The 25,039-nt window shown below is 48.3% G+C and overlaps 1 protein-coding gene across 3 annotated transcripts in view; it reads right to left on the reverse strand.

Moving 5' to 3' along the window:
- The window catches only part of LOC137637094 (gem-associated protein 6-like), a 125,924-nt gene extending 102,189 nt beyond the window's left edge, over positions 1–23,735 (reverse strand). The window contains exon 1 of one of the 3 annotated variants that reach the window (XM_068369389.1): positions 23,587–23,735. In XM_068369389.1, the coding sequence (XP_068225490.1) occupies positions 23,587–23,636 (50 nt within the window). In that variant the 5' untranslated portion in view covers positions 23,637–23,735. Of the gene's footprint in view, positions 1–23,048; positions 23,260–23,586 lie in introns of those variants that run through there. The other 2 variants (XM_068369390.1, XM_068369391.1) reach the window with 2 other exon arrangements.
- Between the last annotated feature and the right edge of the window lie 1,304 nt (positions 23,736–25,039).

The following is a 25,039-nucleotide window of genomic DNA, read 5'->3' on the forward strand; positions in this document are numbered from 1 at the left end:
AAACGCCCGCACTTCTACGGGCATACGGCTTGCAGGACTCACGCCCCTTGTGCTAACAAGAAAGGGGATCTGAAATTCTGGGACCCACTGAATTGTACGGTCTGCCAGGCTCACCTAGTTGATGCCTTCCATAACCCTCCCTCAGCGGAGGTCAGGGACACTTCTCGGGAGAAGCTACGCAAGTGGGTGCGTGGCTTCCAGAAGAATGCCACCGGACCGTACCTGGCCACTGAAGAAATGAGGTCACTCCTGTTCCCTAAGGCCTCCCCTGATTCAGTGGTACCCAAGGATTTGATTCCCACTGTCCAAATTACAGTGGAACCTGATGTTGTCATGGCCCAGTCCATGCACGAGTGCCGCTTGGATTCCGAAGATGACGAACATATGTCGGATGTCTCGGAAGACACGGAGAAGACCCTTATGGCTCAAGGAGCTGAAGATGACGAAGACCAGGTGGAATACGCCGAGTCGGAGCAAGAGGTCGCTCCTCCTTCCATCTCCGCCCCTACTCCTACACCGACGGAAGTGTCTATCCCGTCTACCTCCACGACCCCGGATCCCTCTTCATCCACTCAAGAAATGATCCGGTTGATTAGAGCCGTCATGGACGACAGGTTAAAGGAGAATCGGGAGTTCATCAGGTCCATGATGGGATCCAGAGAACCGAAGCGGATTTCGGTTAAGGATCTCCCCGCTTGCTCACATGCCAACCCATGGAGGTATGCTGAGCATATGGTTATCGCGACCGGCAGGATCTTCGTCAGCGACAAGATCGGCACGGTCCCTTTGGAAGACGTGGAGTTCTTCCCAAACTTCGAGGCCTACCCGGACTGTTACGTCCGACTTCGCTCTGAACCTGCCTCTAAAGAAGAGACCGAACCGAAGGAAGAGATAGTGTTCGATCTCGCGAAGGCCCAGGCTATGCTAGCCAACACGTTCAAGAGTAGGGGTTTTACCTGCTCTAAGCTTCCGGCCCTGAGCAAGAAGCACCCTACTTATGTCGCACCTGAAAATGCGGTACTTCCATTCTTGGAAAAGGCCTTCGCTGCGTGCCTTAAAGCTGTGGAAGAGGGGAAAGCCTGCCCTGCACTGGAGGAGTGCAGACCCTTCTCCATAGTTACTCCCCCTGACGCTCGACACTGGAAGGACATCCAGCATACGTTCGTCGTGGGAAAGCTAGATCCTGACGTCGCCGGATGTCAGTTTAACGAAGACCTCCCGAAGCTCAACGATCACCTCCTTCGTCGGGAACAAGATACGAAGGAGAGGCTCGCAGCATCCATGTCCCACCAAGTCCAACTTGAAATTATGGCCTGTGACACCAGAGTACCAGACCACTACATGGTACTTGCCAAATCCCACATGGCAACCCTGATGAAGGACTTATACCACTTCATGAAGGCTCGGAGAGCCTGTCGTGAATTCGTGTTCGCAGGTGCCACTGTGAAACACGAACCCCGGAGGCTGATTTCCTCCAACATCTGGGGCAAACACCTCTTTCCTTCTGACCTTGTGAAGGAAATCACCGACAAAGCCGCCACGGAGAATAGGAACCTTCTCCACAAGTGGGGCATGTAAAGAAAGAGGAAACCCTCTCAGGACGACGGACCTCAACCTAAGAGGAAATCCTCAAAACAGAAACCCCAGCAACGTCAACCAAGACGTCAGTTTCCGGGACCCGCTACCTCCCAAGTGGCAGCTCAGCCACAACAGACCTTTCAATTGGTCACCCAACCGGTGTTGTCACAGTCACCGGTCTTCACCCCTGCTTTCGAGCAACAGACGACTACCTTTCGTCCCAAAGGTAGAGGCTCAAACAGAGGTGCAAGCAGAGACGCGTCTCGCCGTCCCTCCAGAGGCAGAGGAGGAAAGGGAGCTAGCGGCCGAGGCAGCAAGCCCTCGGGACACCAGAAGCAATGAAGTGCTTCCGGTGGGAGGAAGACTCCGCCAATTCCAGGATCGTTGGACCTTCGATCCCTGGGCACACAGCATCGTCAAGAAGGGTCTAGGCTGGAGTTGGACTCAACCACCCCCAACATTCCAGCAGTTCTTCCAACAGTCAAACCCCCTTCTGGAAGAATATGTCCTAGATCTCTTGAACAAGAAGGTGATAAGGAAGGTAAAGTCCACCAGGTTCCAAGGAAGACTGTTTTGTGTCCCCAAGAAAGACTCCGACAAACTCAGAGTCATTCTGGACTTATCCCCCCTCAACAAGTTCATAGCGAACGACAAGTTCAAGATGCTGACTCTTCAACAAATAAGGACCCTTCTGCCTCGAGGTTCCTACACGGTCTCCATAGACCTGGCGGATGCCTACTGGCACGTTCCAATGAACCATCACGCTTCCTCCTACCTAGGATTTCGACTCCAAAGGAAAAGCTACGCCTTCCGGGCCATGCCCTTCGGCCTCAATGTGGCCCCTCGAATCTTCACAAAGCTGGCGGACGCCATAGTACAACAGCTCCGCCTCCGAAACGTCCAGGTGATGGCCTACCTCGACGACTGGCTAGTCTGGGCTCCATCGCCCGAAGATTGTGTAAAATCTTGCAACAAAGTCACCCAGTACCTAGAACACCTGGGATTCAAGATCAACGAGAAGAAATCTCGCCTCTCTCCAGCTCAGAAGTTCCAGTGGTTAGGAATCCAATGGAACCTTCAGTCACACCGCCTTTCCATCCCCCAGAAGAAAAGGAAGGAAATAGCAGGGTCTGTCAAGCGACTACTGAAATCCAAACGAATTTCAAGACGCCAGCAGGAACGAGTTCTAGGCTCTCTACAGTTCGCCTCAGTAACAAACCCAGTGCTTCGTGCACAGCTAAAGGATGCCGCGGGAGTCTGGAGACGTTCTGCATTCATCGCTCGAAGAGACCTCAAGAGACGGCTCCCAAACAGACTTCGACTTCTCCTCAAGCCGTGGTCGGAAGCAAAGGCCCTGAAAAGGTCCATTCCTCTTCAACACCCTCCTCCATCACTCAACATCCACACGGACGCTTCGCTGGAGGGTTGGGGAGGTCACTCCCACCAAAAACAGGCTCAAGGCACCTGGTCTCCCCTGTTCAAGACGTTCCACATAAACATCTTGGAGGCCATGGCGGTCCTTCTAACTCTGAAGAAATTATCCCCGCCTCCCTCGATCCACATTCGTCTAACCCTAGACAACTCGGTGGTAGTTCGTTGTCTCAATCGCCAAGGCTCAAGATCGCCCCAGATAAATCAGGTGCTTCTCCCAATCTTCCGTCTGGCAGAGAAGAAGAAGTGGCACCTGTCTGCAGTTCACCTACAAGGATTCCGCAACGTGACAGCGGATGCTCTATCTCGAACAAACCCGATAGAGTCGGAATGGTCTCTAGACGCAAGATCGTTCTCCTTCATCTCTCACCAAGTCCCAGAACTTCAGATAGATCTCTTCGCAACGAGCGACAACAATCAACTTCCTCGGTATGTGGCCCCGTACGAGGACCCCAAGGCAGAAGCAGTGGATGCCATGTCACTGGACTGGAACAGATGGTCCAAGATCTACCTGTTCCCTCCCACCAACCTTCTGCTGAAAGTCCTCTCCAAACTGAGAACCTTCAAAGGGACAGCGGCCCTAGTGGCTCCCAAGTGGCCCCGGAGCAACTGGTACCCCCTGGTCCTGGAGCTGCAGCCCAAGCTGATCCCTCTCCCAGGCCCAGTTCTCTCCCAACAAGTACAGAAGTCGACTGTCTTCGCTTCATCATCGAAAATCAAGGACCTTCATCTCATGATTTTCTCTCCCTAGCCGCAAAGAAGAGGTTTGGGATCTCGAAGAAAAGTCTGGACTTCCTAGAGGAATACAAGACCGAATCCACAAGACGGCAAAACGAATCATCCTGGAGGAAATGGGTCTCCTTCGTCAAGACAAAAAATCCTAAGGAAATCACAATTGATTTTTTGCATGTCCTTCTTTATTCACCTTCATGGACAGGGATTAGCAGCCAATACGATTTCAACCTGCAAATCGGCCTTGACCAGACCAATTCTGTATGCCTTCCAAATTGATCTGTCCAGCGACATCTTCAATAAACTACCGAAAGCATGTGCTCGCCTACGTCCAGCACCCCCACCGAAACCGATCTCCTGGTCATTAGACAAGGTGCTCCATTTCGCCTCCAACTTGGATAATGATTCATGCCCTCTCAAGGATCTGACTCAGAAAGTTATATTTCTCTTTGCTCTTGCTTCGGGAGCCCGAGTCAGCGAAATAGTGGCATTATCAAGAGAGGAAGGGCACATCCTGTTTACCGATACAGGAGACATTACCCTCTCCCCTGATCCGACGTTTCTCGCCAAAAATGAATTACCCACCAAAAGATGGGGCCCCTGGAGAATATGCCCCCTAAAGGAAGATGTCTCTTTATGCCCAGTAGAGAGCCTCAAGGTCTATCTTCGCAGAACTTCGAACTTTGGTGGAGGCCAACTCTTCAAAGGAGAAACATCGGGCAGCGACCTGTCACTGAAACAATTAAGAGCGAAAATCACCTACTTCATTCGCAGAGCGGATCCTGACAGTACACCCGCCGGTCATGATCCTAGGAAAGTTGCATCATCTCTGAATTTCTTTCAGAGTATGGACTTTGAAAGCCTTAAAAACTTCACAGGCTGGAAGTCCTCGCGCGTTTTCTTTAAACATTATGCGAAACAAGTGCACTAAGTCAAACATTTTGTGGTAGCCGCAGGTAGTGTTATGAAACCTGCACCTAACTCTGCATAGAACAGTGAGTTACTTGGGACTCTAACTCTTCGGGTGCCTATGTTGACCCTCGAGCGATACATAGTGATGTCGAAAACACTTAGTGCTTTTATAACTGTTCTTATCCCAGGTGAAATGTCATAGTTGTCACACAAGTGCCACATGCCCTGAGCATGATGTGTTTTTAATCAAAGACTTACGTTCTTCGAGAACGAGTGCCTACTAATAAACTTGAAATTCCTTTTCAGATTCAAGAGCAAGTCTTTATTACTATGTACATTATAATTACTGTAAATGAACTTTACTTATTGCTGCAATTCATTTAATTTCTGCATTTGTGAAATAAAATTTCTATTTTATTACCTGTGCGTCTCAATCAGCTCCTACTTACTATGAAATACATGCCTGTCATAGTTTTATTATCCCCTTTTTCCTTATGGTTATGGAGAAATTAAGATATTAACTCTTAATTTATATTCACTCTGATTATGTACTGTTCCAATACGAATACTTACTCTTCATACCCTGGAGATGAATCACCCTTCTCAGCACACAGTGCCCAACCACCACTGGTCTGCTTTTCAGAATGTTCCTATACGAATGCCAAACATTCAGCTTCGTCTCCAAGTTCTTCAAGTTCTTCTATCAGGGTGAATAGCCCTTCAATACCCCTTTGACGTCGGCATGGCCCGTGGGAACTTCACTGCCAAGGGGGGCAGGATGATTCTTCCCTACGGTTCTTTTACCAAGATTACTATGCTATTTTGTCAATGCCTTGGCACTTACTAATAGGGGAAAATCTACCACGATACATTGATTCTCTGGTATTCTTCCATCAGGACGCCATGGCTTGAGCCCAAAAAACGGATTTTGAGCGAAGCGAAAAATCTATTTTTGGGTGAGATAGCCATGGCGTCCTGATGGACCCTCCCTGCTACTTCGTCCAGTTTTTAGGTCCCACCCTGCTCTGCTGTATCATGGTGATCGGCAAGCAACTGGCTTCAGGATGAAGACGGACGTGACGTCATTTAAGCAATGGCGCCCGTTTGTTTACGTCTCGAGTACCAGAAGTAGCCACGAATGAGATTAGCTATGGAACGGCTCCCAGCTATTCTCAGCCCTTACACACCGAAGCATTAACTCTGTTCGGGGTGTAGATAGCTATGTGGCGCTTTAATACATGCGTCCCCTGTTGATATACGATGTCTTAAAGGGAAACCTTTAGGATACTCGCTCCAGAAGTTAGAATTCTGTGATAACCTGTGGTTAAATTCTCTGGGAATATCTTAGTAGTTATTTGCCCAAGGAAGCTACCAAAAAGGAACCTTCCATCAGGACGCCATGGCTATCTCACCCAAAAATAGATTTTTCGCTTCGCTCAAAATCCGTTGTTTTACTATCCTCCCTATTTACACATTTACTTTACAGGTTATTATTGAATGATCCAAATGGTTCCATTTCATTAAGTTTAGTCTTATTATAAACATTTAATGTAGTGTTTTTGTAGGGCCTGGAACGAATTAAGTTATTTACATATAAAAGGCGACTCACAATGTGAAAAAATCACAGTAAGAAAGCCACTACGGAACCAATTAATTTCGTATTGTGAGGCATTACGGTAGAAGCAAACAACATACACTTTCTCTTGATCAATTAAAAATAAAACTTAAGAGATAAAGGGCAAACTAAATTCCTTGGCAGTCACAGGGCTATCAAGGGTCTAAGCTACAGTTCAGTCTTAAGCTTAATTAGGCTTTTTGGCATGAAATTTCTTGACTAAGTATTAATCTACACTAACTCAAATACTAGTCAAACTCCACTGTCCATGTTAAGCAACGGCTCCTACACTAAGAATAAGCTTAGGTCTAATAACTACTAAAGTCTAAGTTTACTTGAAAGGATTAAGTTTTAAAATGGAGTTTTTATGATAAAACAAAGTTTTATGAATACTTACCTGGCAGTTATATATACATAGCTAATAATCTCTATTTCGGCAGAATTTTTCTAAACGTGGCAACCGCCTTGTGGTGGTTGGGTGGTAACACCCGTTAAAGGGTGGTAGGAGGAATCATTCCCGTTTTCTGTTCTTCAGTTCATTTATGCCCGACCTGTCTCCTGAGGGGAGGTGGGTGGGCCTTCGAATGTATATATAACTGCCAGGTAAGTATTCATAAAAATGACAAATTCGAAGATAATTTGTATTTTTCCTAACCATACAAACCTTAGCTATTTACAAAGGGTTATTACTTTACTTTTAGCGTAGCTGAAATGGCGAGCCATTAGAATTTAACGAGGGTGTATTACCCCCGCGCTAGTTAGCGGGGGGGGTAGGGGAGTGGTAGCTAGCTACCCCTCCTCCCCCTCACACACAGGTGAATACTCACTTTCACTTAGAGGTAGGACTTGTCTTGGGGGACAGGGCTGGCGGGCAAATATGTGTAAATAGCTAAGGTTTGTATGGTTAGGAAAAATACAAATTATCTTCGAATTTGTCATTTGTTCCGTAACCGAAATACAAACCTCGCTATTTACAAAGGGTGACTTATCCCTTAGGAAGGGTGGAAAGTCCCCAGCCATACTGGCTTTGGCTTTACCCGGGGACTCAGAATCCGAGTGAGTCGCACTCGAGAAAAGGAGTCCCTGCACCTCACAAGTTCCTTGCACCGCAAGGAACCATGTGGCCTACGTAAGCTTGTGTGTGAAGGAAGAAGTGTGACCCGTCCTAGGCAGTTGACCTGGAGTTCCAGAAGGAACTCTGGGTTAGGACGTTCCCAATACCACCTCGTCAGGGTATGGGGGACGCGACAGTATTGACTCAATACTCGGAACACAAGGAAGCATGGTTTACCTGCAGAGGTTCGAGGTCAGCTATGCAGAGACCAGGATGCTGCTTCCCCGTAGAGGGGATGATGAAGAAAGAAGTAAGGGCCAGACATACTTCTTTCGTTCATGCAGACTAAAACCTGATAACAATGCCCTCAACCTTCTGCTACCTGTCCAAAAAGGAGCCTGAAGTTAGACCAGCTGTTGTGTAGCCACCACAGAGCGATAGAAAACGTATCGAGACTCCTGTGGGTCACGCCCTGCAGGAAGCGGGCTGCGAAGGTCATCAGACGCTTCCAGACTCCAGCTTGTAGCACCTGCGTCACAGAGTAGTATTACTCGAAGGCGAGGGACGTTGCGATGTATCCAACATCGTGCTGTAGGGCGACGTGACGGGGGAGGGTCTGAAGACAGGTCGAGATGAATGTCCTTGAGTCCGGGCTGAAGAGGTATACTGGTGACTCTCCCCCCATGTCCTCCTTGTGTTCCCAAATCGGCTGCAACTGAGGCCAAACTGCAGCTGTTCCCAGCGCTAACCTCTCGATTCCTGTACTGGCAAGAAAGAGAAGGTCTTGGGACATCAGACACAGAATGGAGACTCAAAATCTTGAATGAATCGGACCGAAGGGTCGGGACCCTCAGATTCTGAGTCTAGCCAACAACTCAGGAGCGAGCCTGAATGTTGCCTTCTCCTCTTCCTTAGAAAGGGGGGGAGTAGTAAGAGACCAAGAAGATTGCTTACACACTGGCCGTGGCCAGAGTGAGCAGAAGACCCAAGGCGGAATACAATCCGAGGCCTGTCGTAAAAGGGTCTTGAGAAGATCTCTTAAAGGACTAAAAGTCCGAGCCATGCTCCAAGTTGGAGGTCTTCCTCCGACTAGGGCAGGGACGATCGTAGCTTCGCATGAGCGAGGATAGATCCAGCGGGCAGGAAAAAGTTATTCCTTTAAGCCTGAAGGTCAGGGAAAGGCTGAGCGACAGGCTTCATTGCCAAGAGCGGAAAGGAGTTTCCTCCCGCCGAAAGGCAATAAGACCGTTATTGCTGGAGAAGAGGCCTCACGGGAAGAGGTATATCTCCCACGGCACCAACCACCTTAGACTCTTCACTTTGCCTGGGAGACCCCTGTGGATGACTATCGCAGATGACGCGACCTCCGTACCGCGACTGTAGCGGGTTGTCTCTTCTAGAGGAGGAAGCGTAGTGTCTCCAGGCATGAAGCCGAAGCGACGCCCCGGTTCGGGAGAGATGTCGCAGTGTGGTTGCTTGAGTAGTCTGCGCCGTGGGAGAAGCTCTCCCGGGAGTTCCGTCAGGGGAAGCAGAGGGTCCAGAAACCGTTCTGCGCATAGTCCCAGTGGAGCTCTCCCATTGAAAGGTTGACAGACAACCTGGTTTTGTTGAGACCCATTGTCCGCAGACAAAAAGGAGGGAAGACGCAGGCGTCGAAGTTGTCCCACCATCACCGGAATGCATCTTGCCAGAGTCTCGGGGTCTGAGACTGGGGGGAAAACTAGCGGAAGCTTGAGGTTCCAAGCTGTCGCGATCAGGTCCCCCAGACCAGCACTTGCTGGTTACCCAAGGTCAAAGACCCTTAGGTACACTCTCTCTATGAGGCTCTGCTCGGATAGTCTGAGAGAAACATTCCCCTGCCTGGAATGAGAGAGCCGATGGTGGAATTGAGAGAATCTCAATCATCCCGGTATCTCTACTGCAAGATGTGAAGGTGTGAAAATGCGTCCCCTGCTGGTTAGCATGAAGTCGACACGCAACGGGGCGACTTGGCAGGAGCGGTAGGATCTGAAGAGGGGCCAGACTAAGGCCCTTAAGCCTGCCTGAATGATGGAGAGGTATCCTTCAGGTCTTGACCATAGGCCTGGACCGGAACATGCCCCCCCCCCCCCTTTCCTTTGACGAGTCCGAGAACCGCATCAAGAATGTGGGGAAAGGACGAGAATATCCACTACCATCAAGAGGCTCCATAGGTCAACACCCATTGCAGGTTTAATAGTTCCGCTGGTCCCATAGGGCCAGGGAGTCCGGTTAAACATTGCCTGAAGCCACCGGAACTTGGATCGCCCCACATGGAACTTATCCTGAGGCGACCGTTCGGACTATAAACGGGTCAATGAGGAAAGAAGAACTAGGAAACGTTCCAAGGTAGGGCTGAAAACTCTGCTTGACTGAGAACAGGTACTGCGACTCTCCTCAGTCTTGCCACAGTCAACCGAAAGGAAGGCTCGGAGGATGTGGTAACAGAATCTGGCGTCCCCAGGTGGTCACCCATCCAAGTACCGACGTTGCTTAACCTCGCTGGACGGACGAGAAGCGGGGTTTCCAACGTGGTAAGGCGGTTGACTCAATATCATGGCCAGATACTCCAGATGTTGAGGCAGAGGAAGAGAAGGCTCCAAGCAAAATACCATGAGCCCACACTCATGGTCAGCATTCGGAAGCTTTTCCCGGCGCTGAAGAAGGTCGAAACCCGAGCCTACCGGAGTTGACCAGCCCTCCAAACAGCAGAGGAGGCGGAAGTCTGCACCTGAGCGGCCAAAAGGAAGGCAGGGAGAGTTCTCTGGGGAAACACACCTGCTATGCCACGGCGGGATAGCCACACTGCATCATAAGCAGGAATACTTGCAGTTTAGGCTGAATTCGACGAGCACCCTGGAAGATGGATGGAATGGAAACTGAAAGTACCCGTCCTTCCGATCCAGGGTTAAAGGAGTCCTGTCGCCTCGTTACCAGTCTGATCGATTCTGCTGGTCTACGCTGGCCGAAGTTTGTTCGACAAACTTGATCAGGGCTGAGAGGTCGACTATGGACATCCCCTCTCAGATCCTTCCTTACAAGAAAGGATCGACTGAGGGGGCCGGGGGTGAAGCCGTCGATGATCCTAAGGAAGACCTTCGCCTAAGGTATGGATCATTCTGCCCAACCGGGCAACTCTGCTGATGCTATGGCATAGAGGTTCAGAGACACTGAATTCGCTGACAGAGACGGCAGGCGCGATATCCTTGGCTACTCACAGAGATTGTGCGGGAATGGGCATCGGGAAGCTGTCATTCGGATGAGTAACCTTAAGCATCCTCCCAGCGAAAAAACCTGCAATCCTAGAGTTCGTGAACTCCTTTTAGGACTATGCCCCCCCCCCGGGGGAGTCTCCCGTGCCATCTGTTCCTGACAGGAGGAAACTGCAATTGGACACCTTGTCCCAGTTGTCGTAGCCGATAACTTAGGCCGACGTGGTTGAAAGAAAAGGGAGCTGGAGCCCTGCAGAGTCTGGAAGAAAGCGCCTTGGAGGAGTGAAACCGGAAGTCGATTTACTCCGCACAGCAGATGTTTAAGTCTCTGTCCTTGGGCAAAGACAAAACTCTTCTCAAGGATGGAAGGGTGTCTGAGGTCGTTGACCTCCACAGATGAGACACCCGAAGGAAGCCTTCAGTCAGTGCGTCCAGATGGTACAACATCGAGCTTGTCCGCAAGTAGATACTTAACGACGAAAGGCCAAGGTGCCTGAGCTCGAGAGGAGGAAAGTACCCTTGATCTTCCTGTAGCTTCCTTGAACCAAACCTCGGGCCGTAACCGAGGAGGGAAAGAACCTGGTAAGCTCCCAGAGGAAGAGGTAAGCAGTCACCCCTTGTCCGATGGAGAAATCTTCAACGGAAAGCCCCCCCGCCAAAAATCCTTCCAGGGCGGGAGAAGGAGAGAGTACTCGTGCAGGAGTGGGGACCCTCGAGACCGACCTCTTGGGAACCAACTTCGCCCTGGGGGAAGTCACCACGAAGTCCACTCCTCTCTTTCTCTTCAGCGTAGGAGAGACAGCCGCTGGTTTGTTACCCTGGCCGGTGAGTGCTGGTTTCATAACCCTCATTAACGCCCGTGCCAGCGGATCAAACCATGTCTGCTGCTCCAAGGACACAGAGTCCGAAATCCTCGCTAAGGTGAAAGGGATCGGGCGATCCTTTGGAGAGGACACGACGGTTCCTGCCTGAAAAGAAGGTGGGAAGAATGCTGTACTGACCTGTCTTCGTCCTGCACTACCAACCTGTGCTTGGATGGAGGTGATCCCGAGTGCCGCCTAGGAGCAGGCGTCCCTGCTGCTACCACCGGCTGTGGAATTCGCCGCGAACTATGGTCGCGCGAGGGCGAACGGTCGCGCAAAGGCGAATGGTCGCGCGGGCGCACAGGCGAGTGGTCGCGCGGGCGCGCAGGCGAGCGGTCGCGAGGGCGCGCAGGCGAGCGATCGCGCGGGCGCGCAGGCGAGCGATCGCGCGGGCGCGCAGGCGAGCGATCGCGCGGGCGAATGGGCGTGACGGCGAGGGATCGTGCTGCCGCGTAGGTGAAGAAGATCGCTGGCGGTAAGCGATGGCGAGCAGCATGTGTAGGTGAATGATCGCGTGATAGGGTGCGATGGTGATCAGCATCCGCAAGAGGGCGAGCGTTCAGGGTTGTGCGATGAGGAGCAGCATGCGTAAGCGGGCAATCGTGCAGGGTTGTGCGATGGCGAGCAGCATGCGCAGGTGAATGATCGCGTGAAAGGGTGCGATGGTGATCAGCATCTGCAGGAGGGCGATCGTTCAGGGTGGTGCGATGAGGAGCAGCATGCGTAAGCGGGCAATCGTTCAGGGTTGTGCGATGGCAAGCAGCATGCGCAGGTGAATGATCGCGTGAAAGGGTGCGATGGTGATCAGCATCCGCAAGAGGGCGATCGTTCAGGGTTGTGCGATGAGGAGCAGCATGCGTAAGCGGGCAATCGTTCAGGGTTGTGTGATGGCGAGCAGCATGCGCAGGTGAATGATCGCGTGAAAGGGTGCGATGGTGATCAGCATCTGCAGGAGGGCGATCGTTCAGGGTGGTGCGATGAGGAGCAGCATGCGTAAGCGGGCAATCGTTCAGGGTTGTGCGATGGCGCGCAGTTGAGGGTCGCGCGATGGCGATCAGCATCCGCAGTTGAGGGTCGCGCGATGGCGATCAGCATCCGCAGTTGAGGGTCGTGCGATGGCGATCAGCATCCGCAGTTGAGGGTCGCGCGATGGCGATCAGCATCTGCAGTTGAGGGTCGCGCGATGGCGATCAGCATCCGCAGTTGAGGGTCGCGCGATGGCGATCAGCATCCGCAGTTGAGGGTCGCGCGATGGCGATCAGCATCTGCAGTTGAGGGTCGCGCGATGGCGATCAGCATCCGCAGTTGAGCTAGTAGCTGGCGAACCATGTTCCTTCAGAAGTGTTGGAGAACGTTGGCGTGCCAGCTGTAACACACGTGGGCGATCCGGAGATCGCTGGCGAGCTGATGATCGCTGACGAGCTGACGATCGCTGGCGAGCTGATGATCGCTGACGAGCTGATGATCGCTGACGAGCAGAAGGCTACGCGTGGAAGCCTGCGTAAAGAAGAGTCCTTGACCCCGACCTGAACCGAAGTTCTAGATCGCGAGGGCGAACGTGGGCGCACAGGGCACGTAACAGGAACCGCAGGGAAGATCATCTTGAAAGCGCTGACGAACAGGAGAGCGCTGACGAACAGAAGGGCGCGCAGGGAAACCCTGACACGCAAGGGAAGAACCCCCGTGGGGGCAACCCTTTGCCCCGAAGGGATCGTTGTCCGCCGGGAGACTGATGTCCCTCGGAAGACCGCTGTCCGTCGGGAAGACCGTTGTCCGTCGGGAAGACCGTTGCCCGTCGGAAGACGAGATTAGACTGCTGTCCATCTGCACCAAGACGGAAGATCGAGAAAAAGAAGTTGTAGGCTGCAAACGGAGATTCAAAAAGGCGCCTCAAGCACCCTTATAGGGAGATGAGAGGCCCTTACGACGAGGCGGACGGAGGGCCTTACGGCGAGGGAGGCCAACAGCAACAGCAACAGAAGAAACCTCCGAAGAGGAGTCTCTATGAGTGTACTCTCTCGCGAACGAAAGAGAAACACTTCGTGGAAGAGACTGGTCAGCCAGTGACCTAAAAGGGGCAATCCTCCGAAGAGGAGCTCCTGCAGTTGCCCAGCCCCTTGAGCGAAACTGCAGGTGCGACCGCTCAGCACCAAGAGCATAGTCGCACGAAAAAAAGGCAAGAGAAGAACCCCCCAAAAGAGGAAAAGCTCAAGCCTGGACAGGAAAAAACTTCCCTCGGAAGGAAAGTTATCCGCCCAAGGAGGCAAGCCTCCTGACTGTTCTAAAATGAACTGGAGAGCTGTCCGTCGACACGGGAGTACTACCAGTAGAAGGAGACACGCCCCTGACGACAATACAAGGGGGGAGGCAGCAACAGCCGAATCCCCAGGACTCAACCAGACAGCTCACACCGTTGCTATATTACAGAAACGAACTAGATCGGTAACTGTAAAAAAATAAAACAAATAATATTAGTACACATTCATTCCCCCGGGAAGGCTCCGAAGAGGAATCCCGAGGAAAAGGAACAAGAATTACACAACAGGCACGTGCCCTCACAACCACTTACACTCGCGGAAGGAGAGCTGTAACCAAAACAGAATTATAACAATTATAATTATGTAACTATGTAATTATGTAATTTAAAAATGAATGAACACTAAAGAAAAAAACGAAAACCCCGAAAGGAATCGTTCTACAAGCTGAAAAATTAACAACTACAATTAGATTCATAAACTAATTGAGACAAAATGTACGGCGTAGCAACCCCACCCACACGGGAAGGAAGCTACAAGGGCGTAGTAAAACATAGTAAAAGGGTGAACGACCTCAAGAGAGAGAGAGAGAGAGAAAGACCGAAGTCAAACTCGATCGCAACCCATAAAATTAGGCCGTGGTGGCCTAACTGCCGAGGCCTCCACGTAGATATCGTACACTACACACACACATCTGAAAAGGAAACTTACTTATTTCTATACTCAAATATATATACAAACATGAAAACATGTTTACATATATATTGAGTAAAAGAAAAGTAAGCGAATAAGTAAAGACAAAACAGACAATGGCTGCCAAGCGAGGACCAAGACAGAGACGTCTGTCACAGTCCGAGCCAAAAGTGAAAGTGAGTATTCACCTGTGTGTGAGGGGGAGGAGGGGTAGCTAGCTACCACTCCCCTACCCCCCCGCTAACTAGCGCGGGGGTAATACACCCTCGTTAAATTCTAATGGCTCGCCATTTCAGCTACGCTAAAAGTAAAGTAATAACCCTTTGTAAATAGCGTGGTTTGTATTTCGGTTACGGAACAACTTTGTTTTATCATAAAAACTCCATTTTTATGAATAGAACTTACCTGGCAGTTATATATACATAGCTGATTAACACACTTGGAGGAGGGTGATAGACAGTAAACATCGTTGGGGAAACAACCAAAAAAGCTGTAGGATAAATAAACACCTTAATTCCTTACCTGCTAAGGTAGCTGACTTCAAAGGTTCCTGCCTCTTGAGTCGCTTTCCCTTAGGAGTGTCAGCCAGGATGTGACCTGCAGTGCTGAAAACACTCAATCGAGTCTGTCAACGGGGTGAGACCAACAATCTGACTAGACTTCAGGACTACCTATTGCCCAAAATAAAAACTGCAACCTTACCAAAACCAACCACCTAACTTTTGCAAAGTAGACAAAAATTATCTAACTAGACTGAGGGGACTGTACACAAGTCGAAGTCCTCAGACAACCAATAAAAACACCAACCTACGCACAAGTATACAAAACTAGGGTTGAGGGGAGGTAGTAACTCCTTTGCCTAATACAGAAGCCGTAGCTACGTATGGGCCCAAGGTATAGCATTTCTCATAATCCACTCTCACCTCTCTGAAGTAATGAGAGGCGAACACAGAGTTGCTCCTCCAGAATGTTGCATCCATAATTTGACGGACCGACACGTTCTTGCGGTAAGCAAGCGAGGTCGCAATGGCTCTCACTTCGTGAGCCTGCACTTTTAAAAGTCCGAAGTGTTCCTCCTCACACAAGAGATGCGCTTCTCTTATAACTTCCCTCAGGAAAAAAGACAAAGCGTTCTTGGAAAGGGGCTTCTGAGGATCTTTCACAGAACACCACAGGGAGCTAGAAGAGCCTCTCACATTTTTCGTGCGAGACAAGTAGGCCTCGTACTGGACAGAGAAGCCTCTCTTGCTCTTGACCCACTAGGTTGGTCAAGTTAGGAACCTCAAAGGTCCTTCCTTGGCCAGGGCTTAGAAGGGTTCTCGTTCTTAGCGATAAAGTCTAATCTTAAGGCACAAACTGCCCCATTCAGATTAAAGCCTACCTGCTTTTCAATTGCATGGACTTCACTGACTCTTTTAGCTGTTGCTAAGGCCAAAAGGAAGAGGGTTTCTTCGTAACCTCCCTAAGGGGAGCCTGTGAGATGGGCTCAAATCTCTTGGTGCACAGAAATTTAAGAACCACATCAAGGTTCCAAGAAGGGGGCTTTAACTGGACCTGCTTGGTTGTCTCAAAAGACTTCAAGAGGTCATGTAAGTCCTTATCGCGAGACAAGTCCAAGCCTCTATGCCGACAGACAGAAGCGAGCATACTTTTGTATCCCTTGATAGTGGACACAGCCAGCTGAGCGTCCTGCCTGAGGTACAACAAGAAATCCGCAATCTGGCTCACAGAGGTAGTGGATGAGGAAATCTTGTGCTTCCTACACCAAGCCCTAAAAGTCTCCCACTTGGACTGGTAGACCCTCTGTGAAGAGACCCTCCTCGCTCTGGCGATAGCTTTCGCAGCTTGCGCTGAAAATCCTCTCGATCTGACGAGCTTCTCGATAGTCTGAAGGCAGTCAGATTGAGAGCGAGGGGGTTTTGATGATACCTCTCGAAGTGGGGTTGTCTGAGCAGATTTGGACTTGCAGGGAGGATTCTTGGAAAATCCATCAACAAGTCCACCACCTCCGTGAACCATTCCCTCATCGGCCAGAACGGAGCTATCAGGATCATTCGTCCCGAATCGAGGAGAGCGAATTTCCTGACTACCAGATTGATGATCTTGAACGGGGGAAAGGCATATGTGTCCATCCCCGTCCAATCCATCATAAAAGCGTCTACTGCTATTGCCTCCTTGTCTGGAACCAGGGAGCAATAGATGGGGATCCTCTTGGATAAGTTGGAGGCGAAAAGATCGATGAGGGGTCTCCCCCACAGCCTCCAGAGACTCTGACAGACCTATTGGTTGAGGGTCCATTCTGTGGGAAGGACCTGCCCTTTCCTGCTGAGCATGTCCGCCCTCACATTTCTCTGTCCCTGAACAAACCTCGTCAGCAGACTTATCTTGTTCTCCTTCGCCCAAAGAAGGAGCTCCCTTGCTGTCTCGAACAGAGACAGAGAGTGAGTCCCTCCTTGCTTCCTGATGTAAGCAAGAGCTGTGGTGTTGTCTGAGTTGACCTCCACAATCTTCCCAGACACCAAGTCTTTGAAGGCCTTTAGCTCCAGAAAAATGGCCATCAGCTCCTTGTTGTTGATGTGCCATCCCAGCTGAATTCCTTCCCAATAGCCTGAGACCTCCTTGCTTCCTAGTGTTGCCCCCAAACCTGACTCTGATGTCTCTGAAAACAACACTAGGTCTGGGTTCTTCTTGTGTAAGGAGATTCCTTCCCCTAACAAGGCTGGATCCAGCCACCACTTCAGAAGATTCTTGACTTCTGTTGGAATGGGGAAGGAAAAGGAGTCTTCCTGCGTCTTTCTGTTCCACGTCTTCGAAAGAAAGTGCTGAAGAGGCCTTAGATGGAGTCTCTCCAGAGAGACAAACTGTTCGAGGGAGGATAGAGTCCCCAGCAAACTCATCCACTCCTTCGCTGAGCACCTCTTCTTGTCCAGGAAAGTTCTGACTTTTACGAGACACTTGGTCTGTCTTTCCTGTGAGGGAGAAGCCCGAAAAAGAACTGAATTCAGAACTATCCCCAAATAGAGAATAGTCTGATTCGGTCTGATCTGAGACTTCTCCCTGTTGATGACCAGGCCTAGATCTTGAGGCATCATAAAAGTCTTCCGTAAATCCTCCAGACATTTCTCCCTCGATCGTGAACTAATCAGCCAATCGTCCAGATAGAAGGATATCCTTATCCCTTCCTGATGCAGCCAGCCTGACACATTCGTCATTATCCTGGTGAAGACTTGAGGAGCCGTGCTGAGACCGAAGCAAAGAGCTCTGAATTGGAAGCACTTGCCCTGCATTACAAATCTCAGGTACTTCCTTGAAGTCGGATGGATGGGGACATGGAAATACGTGTCCTGCAAGTCGAGGAACACCATCCAGTCCCCTGGACGTACTGATGCCAACACCGACTGAGTCGTCTCCATGGAAAACTTTGTCTTCTCCACAAAGACGTTGAGAGAGCTGACATCCAGGACTGGTCTCCATCCGCCCGAGTTCTTGGGGACCAGAAACAGGCGATTGTAAAAGCCTGGGGAGGATAGATCCCAAACTGGTTCTATCGCTCCCTTGTCTAGCATTTGGTCGACTAAGCCTATTAGGGCCTTCTGTTTCCCCGGATCTGTGTACCGGGCTACTAAGGCCAGCGAAGCATCTGCGAGAGGAGGTTTCTTCAGAAAGGGGATCTTGTATCCTTCCTTGATGACTGAGAGGGACCAGGTGTCTGCCCCTCTCCTCTTCCAAGACTGCCAAAAACCTGACAGTCTTGCGCCTACTGTCTGGAGGAGACGAACTTCATTTTCTGGAGCGAGGTCTGAACGAACCCCTGGTAGATCTTGGTCCTGATTCTTGCCTTCTTCCTCTAAAATCTGGTCTTGAAGAAGTAGTCCTGCCCCGAAAGGGCTGCTGGAATCTCTTTTCCTCCCGCTTCGAAGAAGGAGTGACTGCCAAGGGCTTACGAGCAGAACGAGATAAAAGGTCTTGGGTGGCTTTTTGGGCCAGAGAAAGCGTAATATCTTTAACCAGGGACTCGGGGAAAAAGATGTTGAGACAGGGAGGCGTAAAGAAGCTCAGACTTTTGCGCAATGGTAACAGACCTTGAAGCAAAAGAGCAAATCAGGGCTCTCTTCTTTAGGACCCCAGCTGAGAACAGAGCAGCCAACTCATTTGCCCCATCTCTGAGGGCCTTATCCATACAGGACATAATACTGGTAAGGTCCCTAGTTCCTTCCATCTGGTCAGTTTTCCTTGCCAGAGTCCCAAGCGACCAGTCTAGAAAACTAAAAACCTCAAAGGCTCTAAAAATACCTTTGACGAGATGATCCAGCTCCGACATCGACCACATGACCTTGGCTGAGTTGAGAGCATGCCTTCTAGCAGAGTCCACTAAGCCAGAGAAGTCACCCTTGGAGGAGGAAGGCACTCCCAGACCCAAAGGTTCCCCAGTTGCATACCACATAATGTACCCGCTTTTGAAGCAAGACGAGCTGGTGGAAAAGAGAAGGAAGTCTTAACCGCTTGTCTCCGCTCCTTCATCCAGTCATCAATCTTTGCAAGAGTCTTCTTTGCGGAAATCGACGGTTTCATCTTGATGAAGGCCGACTGTTTCTTGGCCTTCTTTCTGTTAAATTGGGATTGAGGAGATTGAGGGGCAGCAGGTTGGAATTCCTCTCCAAAAAGTTCAAGAAGGGAGCGAGAGAGAACTTTGTAATCTCCAGCAGCGTCGGCAGGATTATCATCGTCATCAGAAACCTCCTCGAGGTCCTGATCCACATCTGCAACATCCTTCGAACGAGAAGAAGGTTCCTTAGAACCCGACAAGGGCAAATCAAAGGAATCATTCTGCAAAAGACGGGTTGCATCCTGGAGCCCAGCGCTAGGAGAATCCTTGGAACGAGAGGCAGTATCGTCCCGAAGAGGCAGGCTGGTATCGCCCTGGCACTGAGAACGAGAGGCAGTATCGTTCTGGTGCCGAGAGCGAGAGGCGGTATCGTCCTGGCGTCGAGAACAAGAGGCGGTATCGTCATGGCGTCGTGAACGAGAGGCGGTATCGTCCAGGTGTCGAGAACTAGGGTCGGTATCGTTGTGAACGAGAGGAGGTATCGTCCTGGCGTAGTGAACAAGAGGAGGTATCGTCGTGGCGAAGCGAACGAGAGGAGGTATCGTCCTGGTATCGTGAACGGGAGGCGGTATCGTCCTGGCATCGAGAACGAGAAGCAGTATCGTTCGATAAAGTATCGTCTCGGTATCGAGAACGAGAAACTGTATCGTCCTGGTATCGAGAAGAAGTATCGCCTTGCGAAAGCACACATTCCTCATCCTGGAGTAGAGAGGGAGAAGTTTTCTTTAGAGAAGAACTCCGTTCTCTCTTAGAAGCAGACTTCTTAATAGGTAACGAGTCGTCTTTACGTCTATCAGACTGGGCGTGAGGGCGGCTAAATGCTTGCACTAACGTAAAAAGTTGTTCCTGCATGACAGACATAAAGGATTTAGCAACATCAGCTGGGTCTTGCGGCCCCGAAGGGGAGGGCTGACGAATAACACTCGTAGAAGGGGGAGGATCTTCGGCAGTAGGCTTAGGCTTCCCTCTTTACACAGGCACGGAGTCGAAATCATCCTCCGACGGACAAGGTTCATAACTGCTAGAACCGGGAGAGAAAGAACGAGACAGTTCGTCGCGGTTCCATCTCCTCTTAGTAAGTCTTGACGCTTCAAACTTCCATATACGTCTGGACGAATTCGGAGAATAAATTAACACATCCGACACGTCTTTTCCGTGACGGTCAAGAACAGCCTGGGAATCGGCAACAGGGCTGTTTGAGGCGACGGCTGACCGAGGGTACATACCTCTCACCCCCTTTCGGTCATCGACGTACCTTCTCCCTTGGTCCTGGGAGCTTGGTAGAGGTCTAGGCCTAGGGTAATGACAGGTTCGGTCAGTCGCCACCTCCACTGCACTAACACAAGCACTTTCACTATCCTTACCTTTAAAGGCCTCCAGTTGTTTTTTAATGGCCTTCAACTCGGCAGCCAGGCTAGCGTACCGAGGGTCATCCGCAGATACGGATCCTGTAGGAGGTGCAGGAGTTACTAACTCAAGGGAAGGATCAACTTCCAAAGAGGAATCAATTATAGGTTCAAAAGATAAATCGGTAAATTTTTAGTTTCAGCCAAATTTGGAAAAATGCAATAAAAATATATTTGTTGCATCAGAAATAGTGTGGTTTCAATGAATTTAACGTTTATTTTGACTGCAAACCAACCGATTTAGAGATTTACTATGTATACCCTAGTTCATCCCACCAATTATGGGGGACACCCTTTGGGAACCGGGGTTTTGGGTGGGGGAAGGGGGGGGAGGGTGTTGGGGCATTGAATGATATTTGCAATAAATGAATAATTAATGTTCCAGCACCCCTCCCCCATACCCCTAACTAGGCCTACCGGGGGGAGGGGGGTAGGGCCACCCAGCGACCCCCCCTTAAAGCCACAGTAATTTTCAGGGCACCACAGAACCTAACAAACCCACCTAACCTAACCTAGGGGCCCTGTACCCCTACCGGGGGGGGCTTCGCCCCCCCTGCGACCCCCCCTTATGGCCACAGTAATTTTCAAGGCACCACAGAACCTAACAAACCCACCTAACCTAACCTAGGGGCCCTGTACCCCTACCGGGGGGGGGCTTCGCCCCCCCTGCGACCCCCCCTTAAGGCCACAGTAATTTTCAGGGCACCACAGAACCTAACAAACCCACCTAACCTAACCTAGGGGCCCTGTACCCCTACCGGGGTAAATTTGAATATATATATTTTGTTAAATCACTTCTTACCTTAAACGGAAGATGACGATGAAGATGTGGAAGGTTGTGGTTGACCCTCTTCTGAATCATCAAGTACTGGAATACGTTCAGCCTCTGATTAAAAGGCGAATCACATTTACCACACTGGACACTTAAAGGTAATACGGAATGCTCCCTTAGAAAACAATTCACTACTTCAGGAGTTCCATTATAATTCCCATGAAATCGGCCGATCACATCAAAATAGGAATAACGACATATTTCACACAACCGTACCGGAGGATCCATGACAGTTAAGTGACGTGTGCTGAAAATATAGAAACCGGAAGTTTTGAAAACCGAAAACAAACGACAATCACGGGTTTCTCCCATAATGAAATAGGGAAAAAAACAAAATACTATCGTTTACAATGTTATATTGCACGAAAAACAGATCCTTGAAACAAGACTGAGAGACCAATGAATCGTCCAATAATAACCCTTGAAAAGAACCCAGTAGTATTTAGATTGGAGGAGCGACATTAGTGGGAGGAGCAAATGCGCATTCAAGAAAATATTGTCACATTACGCAATGGGGCGGAGCCAAGTAAGATGAAAACAGACATACAAACGAACAAGAGCTAGGTCCCGTGGCAGCGTAAAGGTATACAGAACACTTAGAAATAAAATGCAGACCTACAATAACTGAATAATTATCTCTGTAAGTAGACATCAGCGTCAATAATGTATTGAGAGAAAGTTTTTTGTTATCACGTGCTTTACTAGGAAAATATATTAATATAATACATTTCCCAATTTGGTTGAATCTAAAACTTTACCGATAAATCTACACTAAGTTCGTCTTCCTTACCACTAACAGACTTAGACTTAGACCTAGAAGCTCTCCTAACTCTATCGAGCTCTAGTTTACGCACATAGCGCTTCATAATCAACCAATCCTTTTCATCCAAAACTTTACATTCCCTGCACCTATTATTAAGGGCACAAACAAAACCCCTACAATTCAAACACATGGTGTGAGGGTCTACCGCCATTTTCGGTAGTCTCACCTTACATTCCTCATTCACACAGACACGGTAATGACTTTTTTCACTCATAATGAAAACAGCAAAAAAGCAAAGAGATAACAAAAAACACGATTGCCAAAACCCCAAATCTGAGTACTTCACCAAAGAGCAGACTGGTACACCGATACAGGGAAAGCGAAGAAAAACTCTTAATGACGGACCAACGTGTTGTCGATCCGGCCGGCAGAGATGAACTGAAGAACAGAAAACGGGAATGATTCCTCCTACCACCCTTTAACGGATGTTACCACCCAACCACCACAAGGCGGTTGCCACGTTTAGAAAAATTCTGCCGAAATAGAGATTATTAGCTATGTATATATAACTGCCAGGGAAGTTCTATTCATAAAATATCCATTTTGGAAACTACATGATACTTAATTTCACACCAGAGTGTATGTAGTTGGATGGGAAATGTGTAAAATTTGATATTATTGACCGGAGTAAATAAACTTACAAAGGTATTTCAGAATAGTGGAAATGAAACAATGTTTCATTGGGCAAAGTGTTATATTGCAGTATGTCATTTAGGGTAAGGGGAACCCCTAGTTTAGGTTAGGTCAAGTTTGGTTGCTGTGATTTAGTTACGATAATTCCAAGTTTTTCCCTCAATTTGTTTTCTCCATCTGATACACACATATTATGTATTTTCCAAAAGGTTTTGGTGTGGTTAATTATTGAGTCTCATATAGGAAGGAAGGGGAAACATAAACAACTGGTTTGCAGAAACAATAATTGTCATTAATACATGAAACAAAAGATAACCAACTGGAAGATTACGTTTTTATCTTTCTTTTTTCTTATTTGGCGTAGAATAAATTATCATATAATTACCTCAATTTGTGTTAAATCTCCGTGTATATCAATAATGTTCGTGGTTCCCTAGTTACTTTGGTCACTCCGCAAAATAAGTCTATCAATTAATAGATAAGTGCAATGCTTCCTAAGTTTATACTTTGTATAGTAATATAGTAAAACCAAACACAACAGTTATAAGAAAATCTTCCAGGTTCCTCGTTGCTCTCTACACAACACACAGATAATTGTGGGCACACTACTAGAACAACAACTTGCATACTTTTACTTCTAACTTCCATAGCCTATCTAGGATATTGGGCAACATCTTTAGTTCATGTTTCTAAATTCCCTAATTCTGTGTCATTGCTTCTAAATTTTCTTAATTAATTACAGCAAAACATATGTTCCGGTGTATCATCTGCCTCACTACACAACACACAAAGCCTATCTTTATTATTTTTTTTTATAATTTCCTTTTAATTCTATAATATTCAATCTTGTTTTCATAACTATTACTGGGTCCCTAGTGACAAGTTCTCTTATGCAATCTCTTCTGTCATTACTATCCACACACCTCTGTTGGTCATCTCTACTTTCTTTTCTTCTTTTAATTTCAGTTGCCATTTTACTTTATCGTACCCCTTCCTTGGATGATTTTCAATAATCCTGCAGCTTCAGTCGCTTCTTTAAATCTTTTCAATTCCAGGATTCTTCTCTTCTGATTATCCAGGTTAGTATCCGTTTGCCAGTTCTTTCAATTATGATGCTACTGTGATCGGTGTAATAATTTCATCTGTTATTTTGTATGGTGTTAATACTTTTACTTCATCTATGTGGATCCTTTTAACTCCTTCCTCGTCATCTTTTCTAATTATTCCATAACCTATTACAGTACATTTTCAATTTTCCTTTCCAGTCCATTTTCCTCTACATTTTCCATGTGCATTAAGAATAGTCTACGTACATTCATCCAGGTTCCTCGTTGCTCTCTCAAAAACACCGTGATTGTGGGCACACTACTAGATGAAGTGTAGTTGGTGCAAAGCGCTGCAACTTGCAGACAAGTAATTATGAGCCGTCTAGTGTGGACGTATGTATGAAGTGTTCCCTGAGTAAAGTGTTTTGAATTCTTGGTATTTTCGTTATATTCCTGGAACAGACTCTAGGACCTCTGACAAGGCCGACTTCTGCAGACCACAAGAATAAAGTAAGAGTATTCTATTATTTTCGAATAATATAAGAATTAATAGAGAGGTCAGCAACCTTATCCTAGGTTTGCCTAGGTTAAGGCGACCCATGATGGATTTGACCGACTAGGATAATGACCTTTTGACTATGGCCTCGGATATTGAGTGTAACCGAGAAATGGATTACGACTGGACTAAAATAGAAAGTAGAAATTCTAGAAGAAGGAAAAGAGAACAAGAGAAAAGTGATAGTTCCGTGGGAGAAATTCAATACCAGGTTGGAAGTAGAGTTGGTCGAGTGGACAAAATAAAAAGGCTGACAACTACAAGGGATGTTCCTCTTACAAAATTAACAGCCACAAGTAGCACAGAAAAACATGTAACAAATCAGTTAGATCAAGATAGAAAAAATAATAGGCTAGAACATAAAGTAGAAGGTAAGGTAATAATCATGCAATTTTTAGATACAGAAGGAAAATCAGTGAGACTACTTCGGAACCCTATTAAGGTGGAGAGATATTTAAGGCAGTCGCCGTTTACACAGAAAAACGTGGTGGACTATAAAACCAATGAAACTAAAAAAACATATAGGAGCAGTTTTTAATGAAAAGGAAGACATAAATGATTTATTGACTCTAACAACTTTTAGTCCTCAAGAAGACACATATCGGGTAAAATGTCGACATCCAATAGGAGATACTAGGAAAGTAGGGGTACTAGGACCAATCTATGAGGAAATAGAAGAGGAGGAAATTAAGGAATATTTGGCGGATCAGGATATTAAGGTTAGCAAAATAGGAAGGATGTGGAGAGGTAAGAGAGAGGATGGAGTAAAAGCTA

Source organism: Palaemon carinicauda, unplaced genomic scaffold, assembly GCF_036898095.1.
Source record: "Palaemon carinicauda isolate YSFRI2023 unplaced genomic scaffold, ASM3689809v2 scaffold53, whole genome shotgun sequence".
NCBI classification, from domain to species: Eukaryota; Metazoa; Arthropoda; class Malacostraca; order Decapoda; family Palaemonidae; genus Palaemon; species Palaemon carinicauda.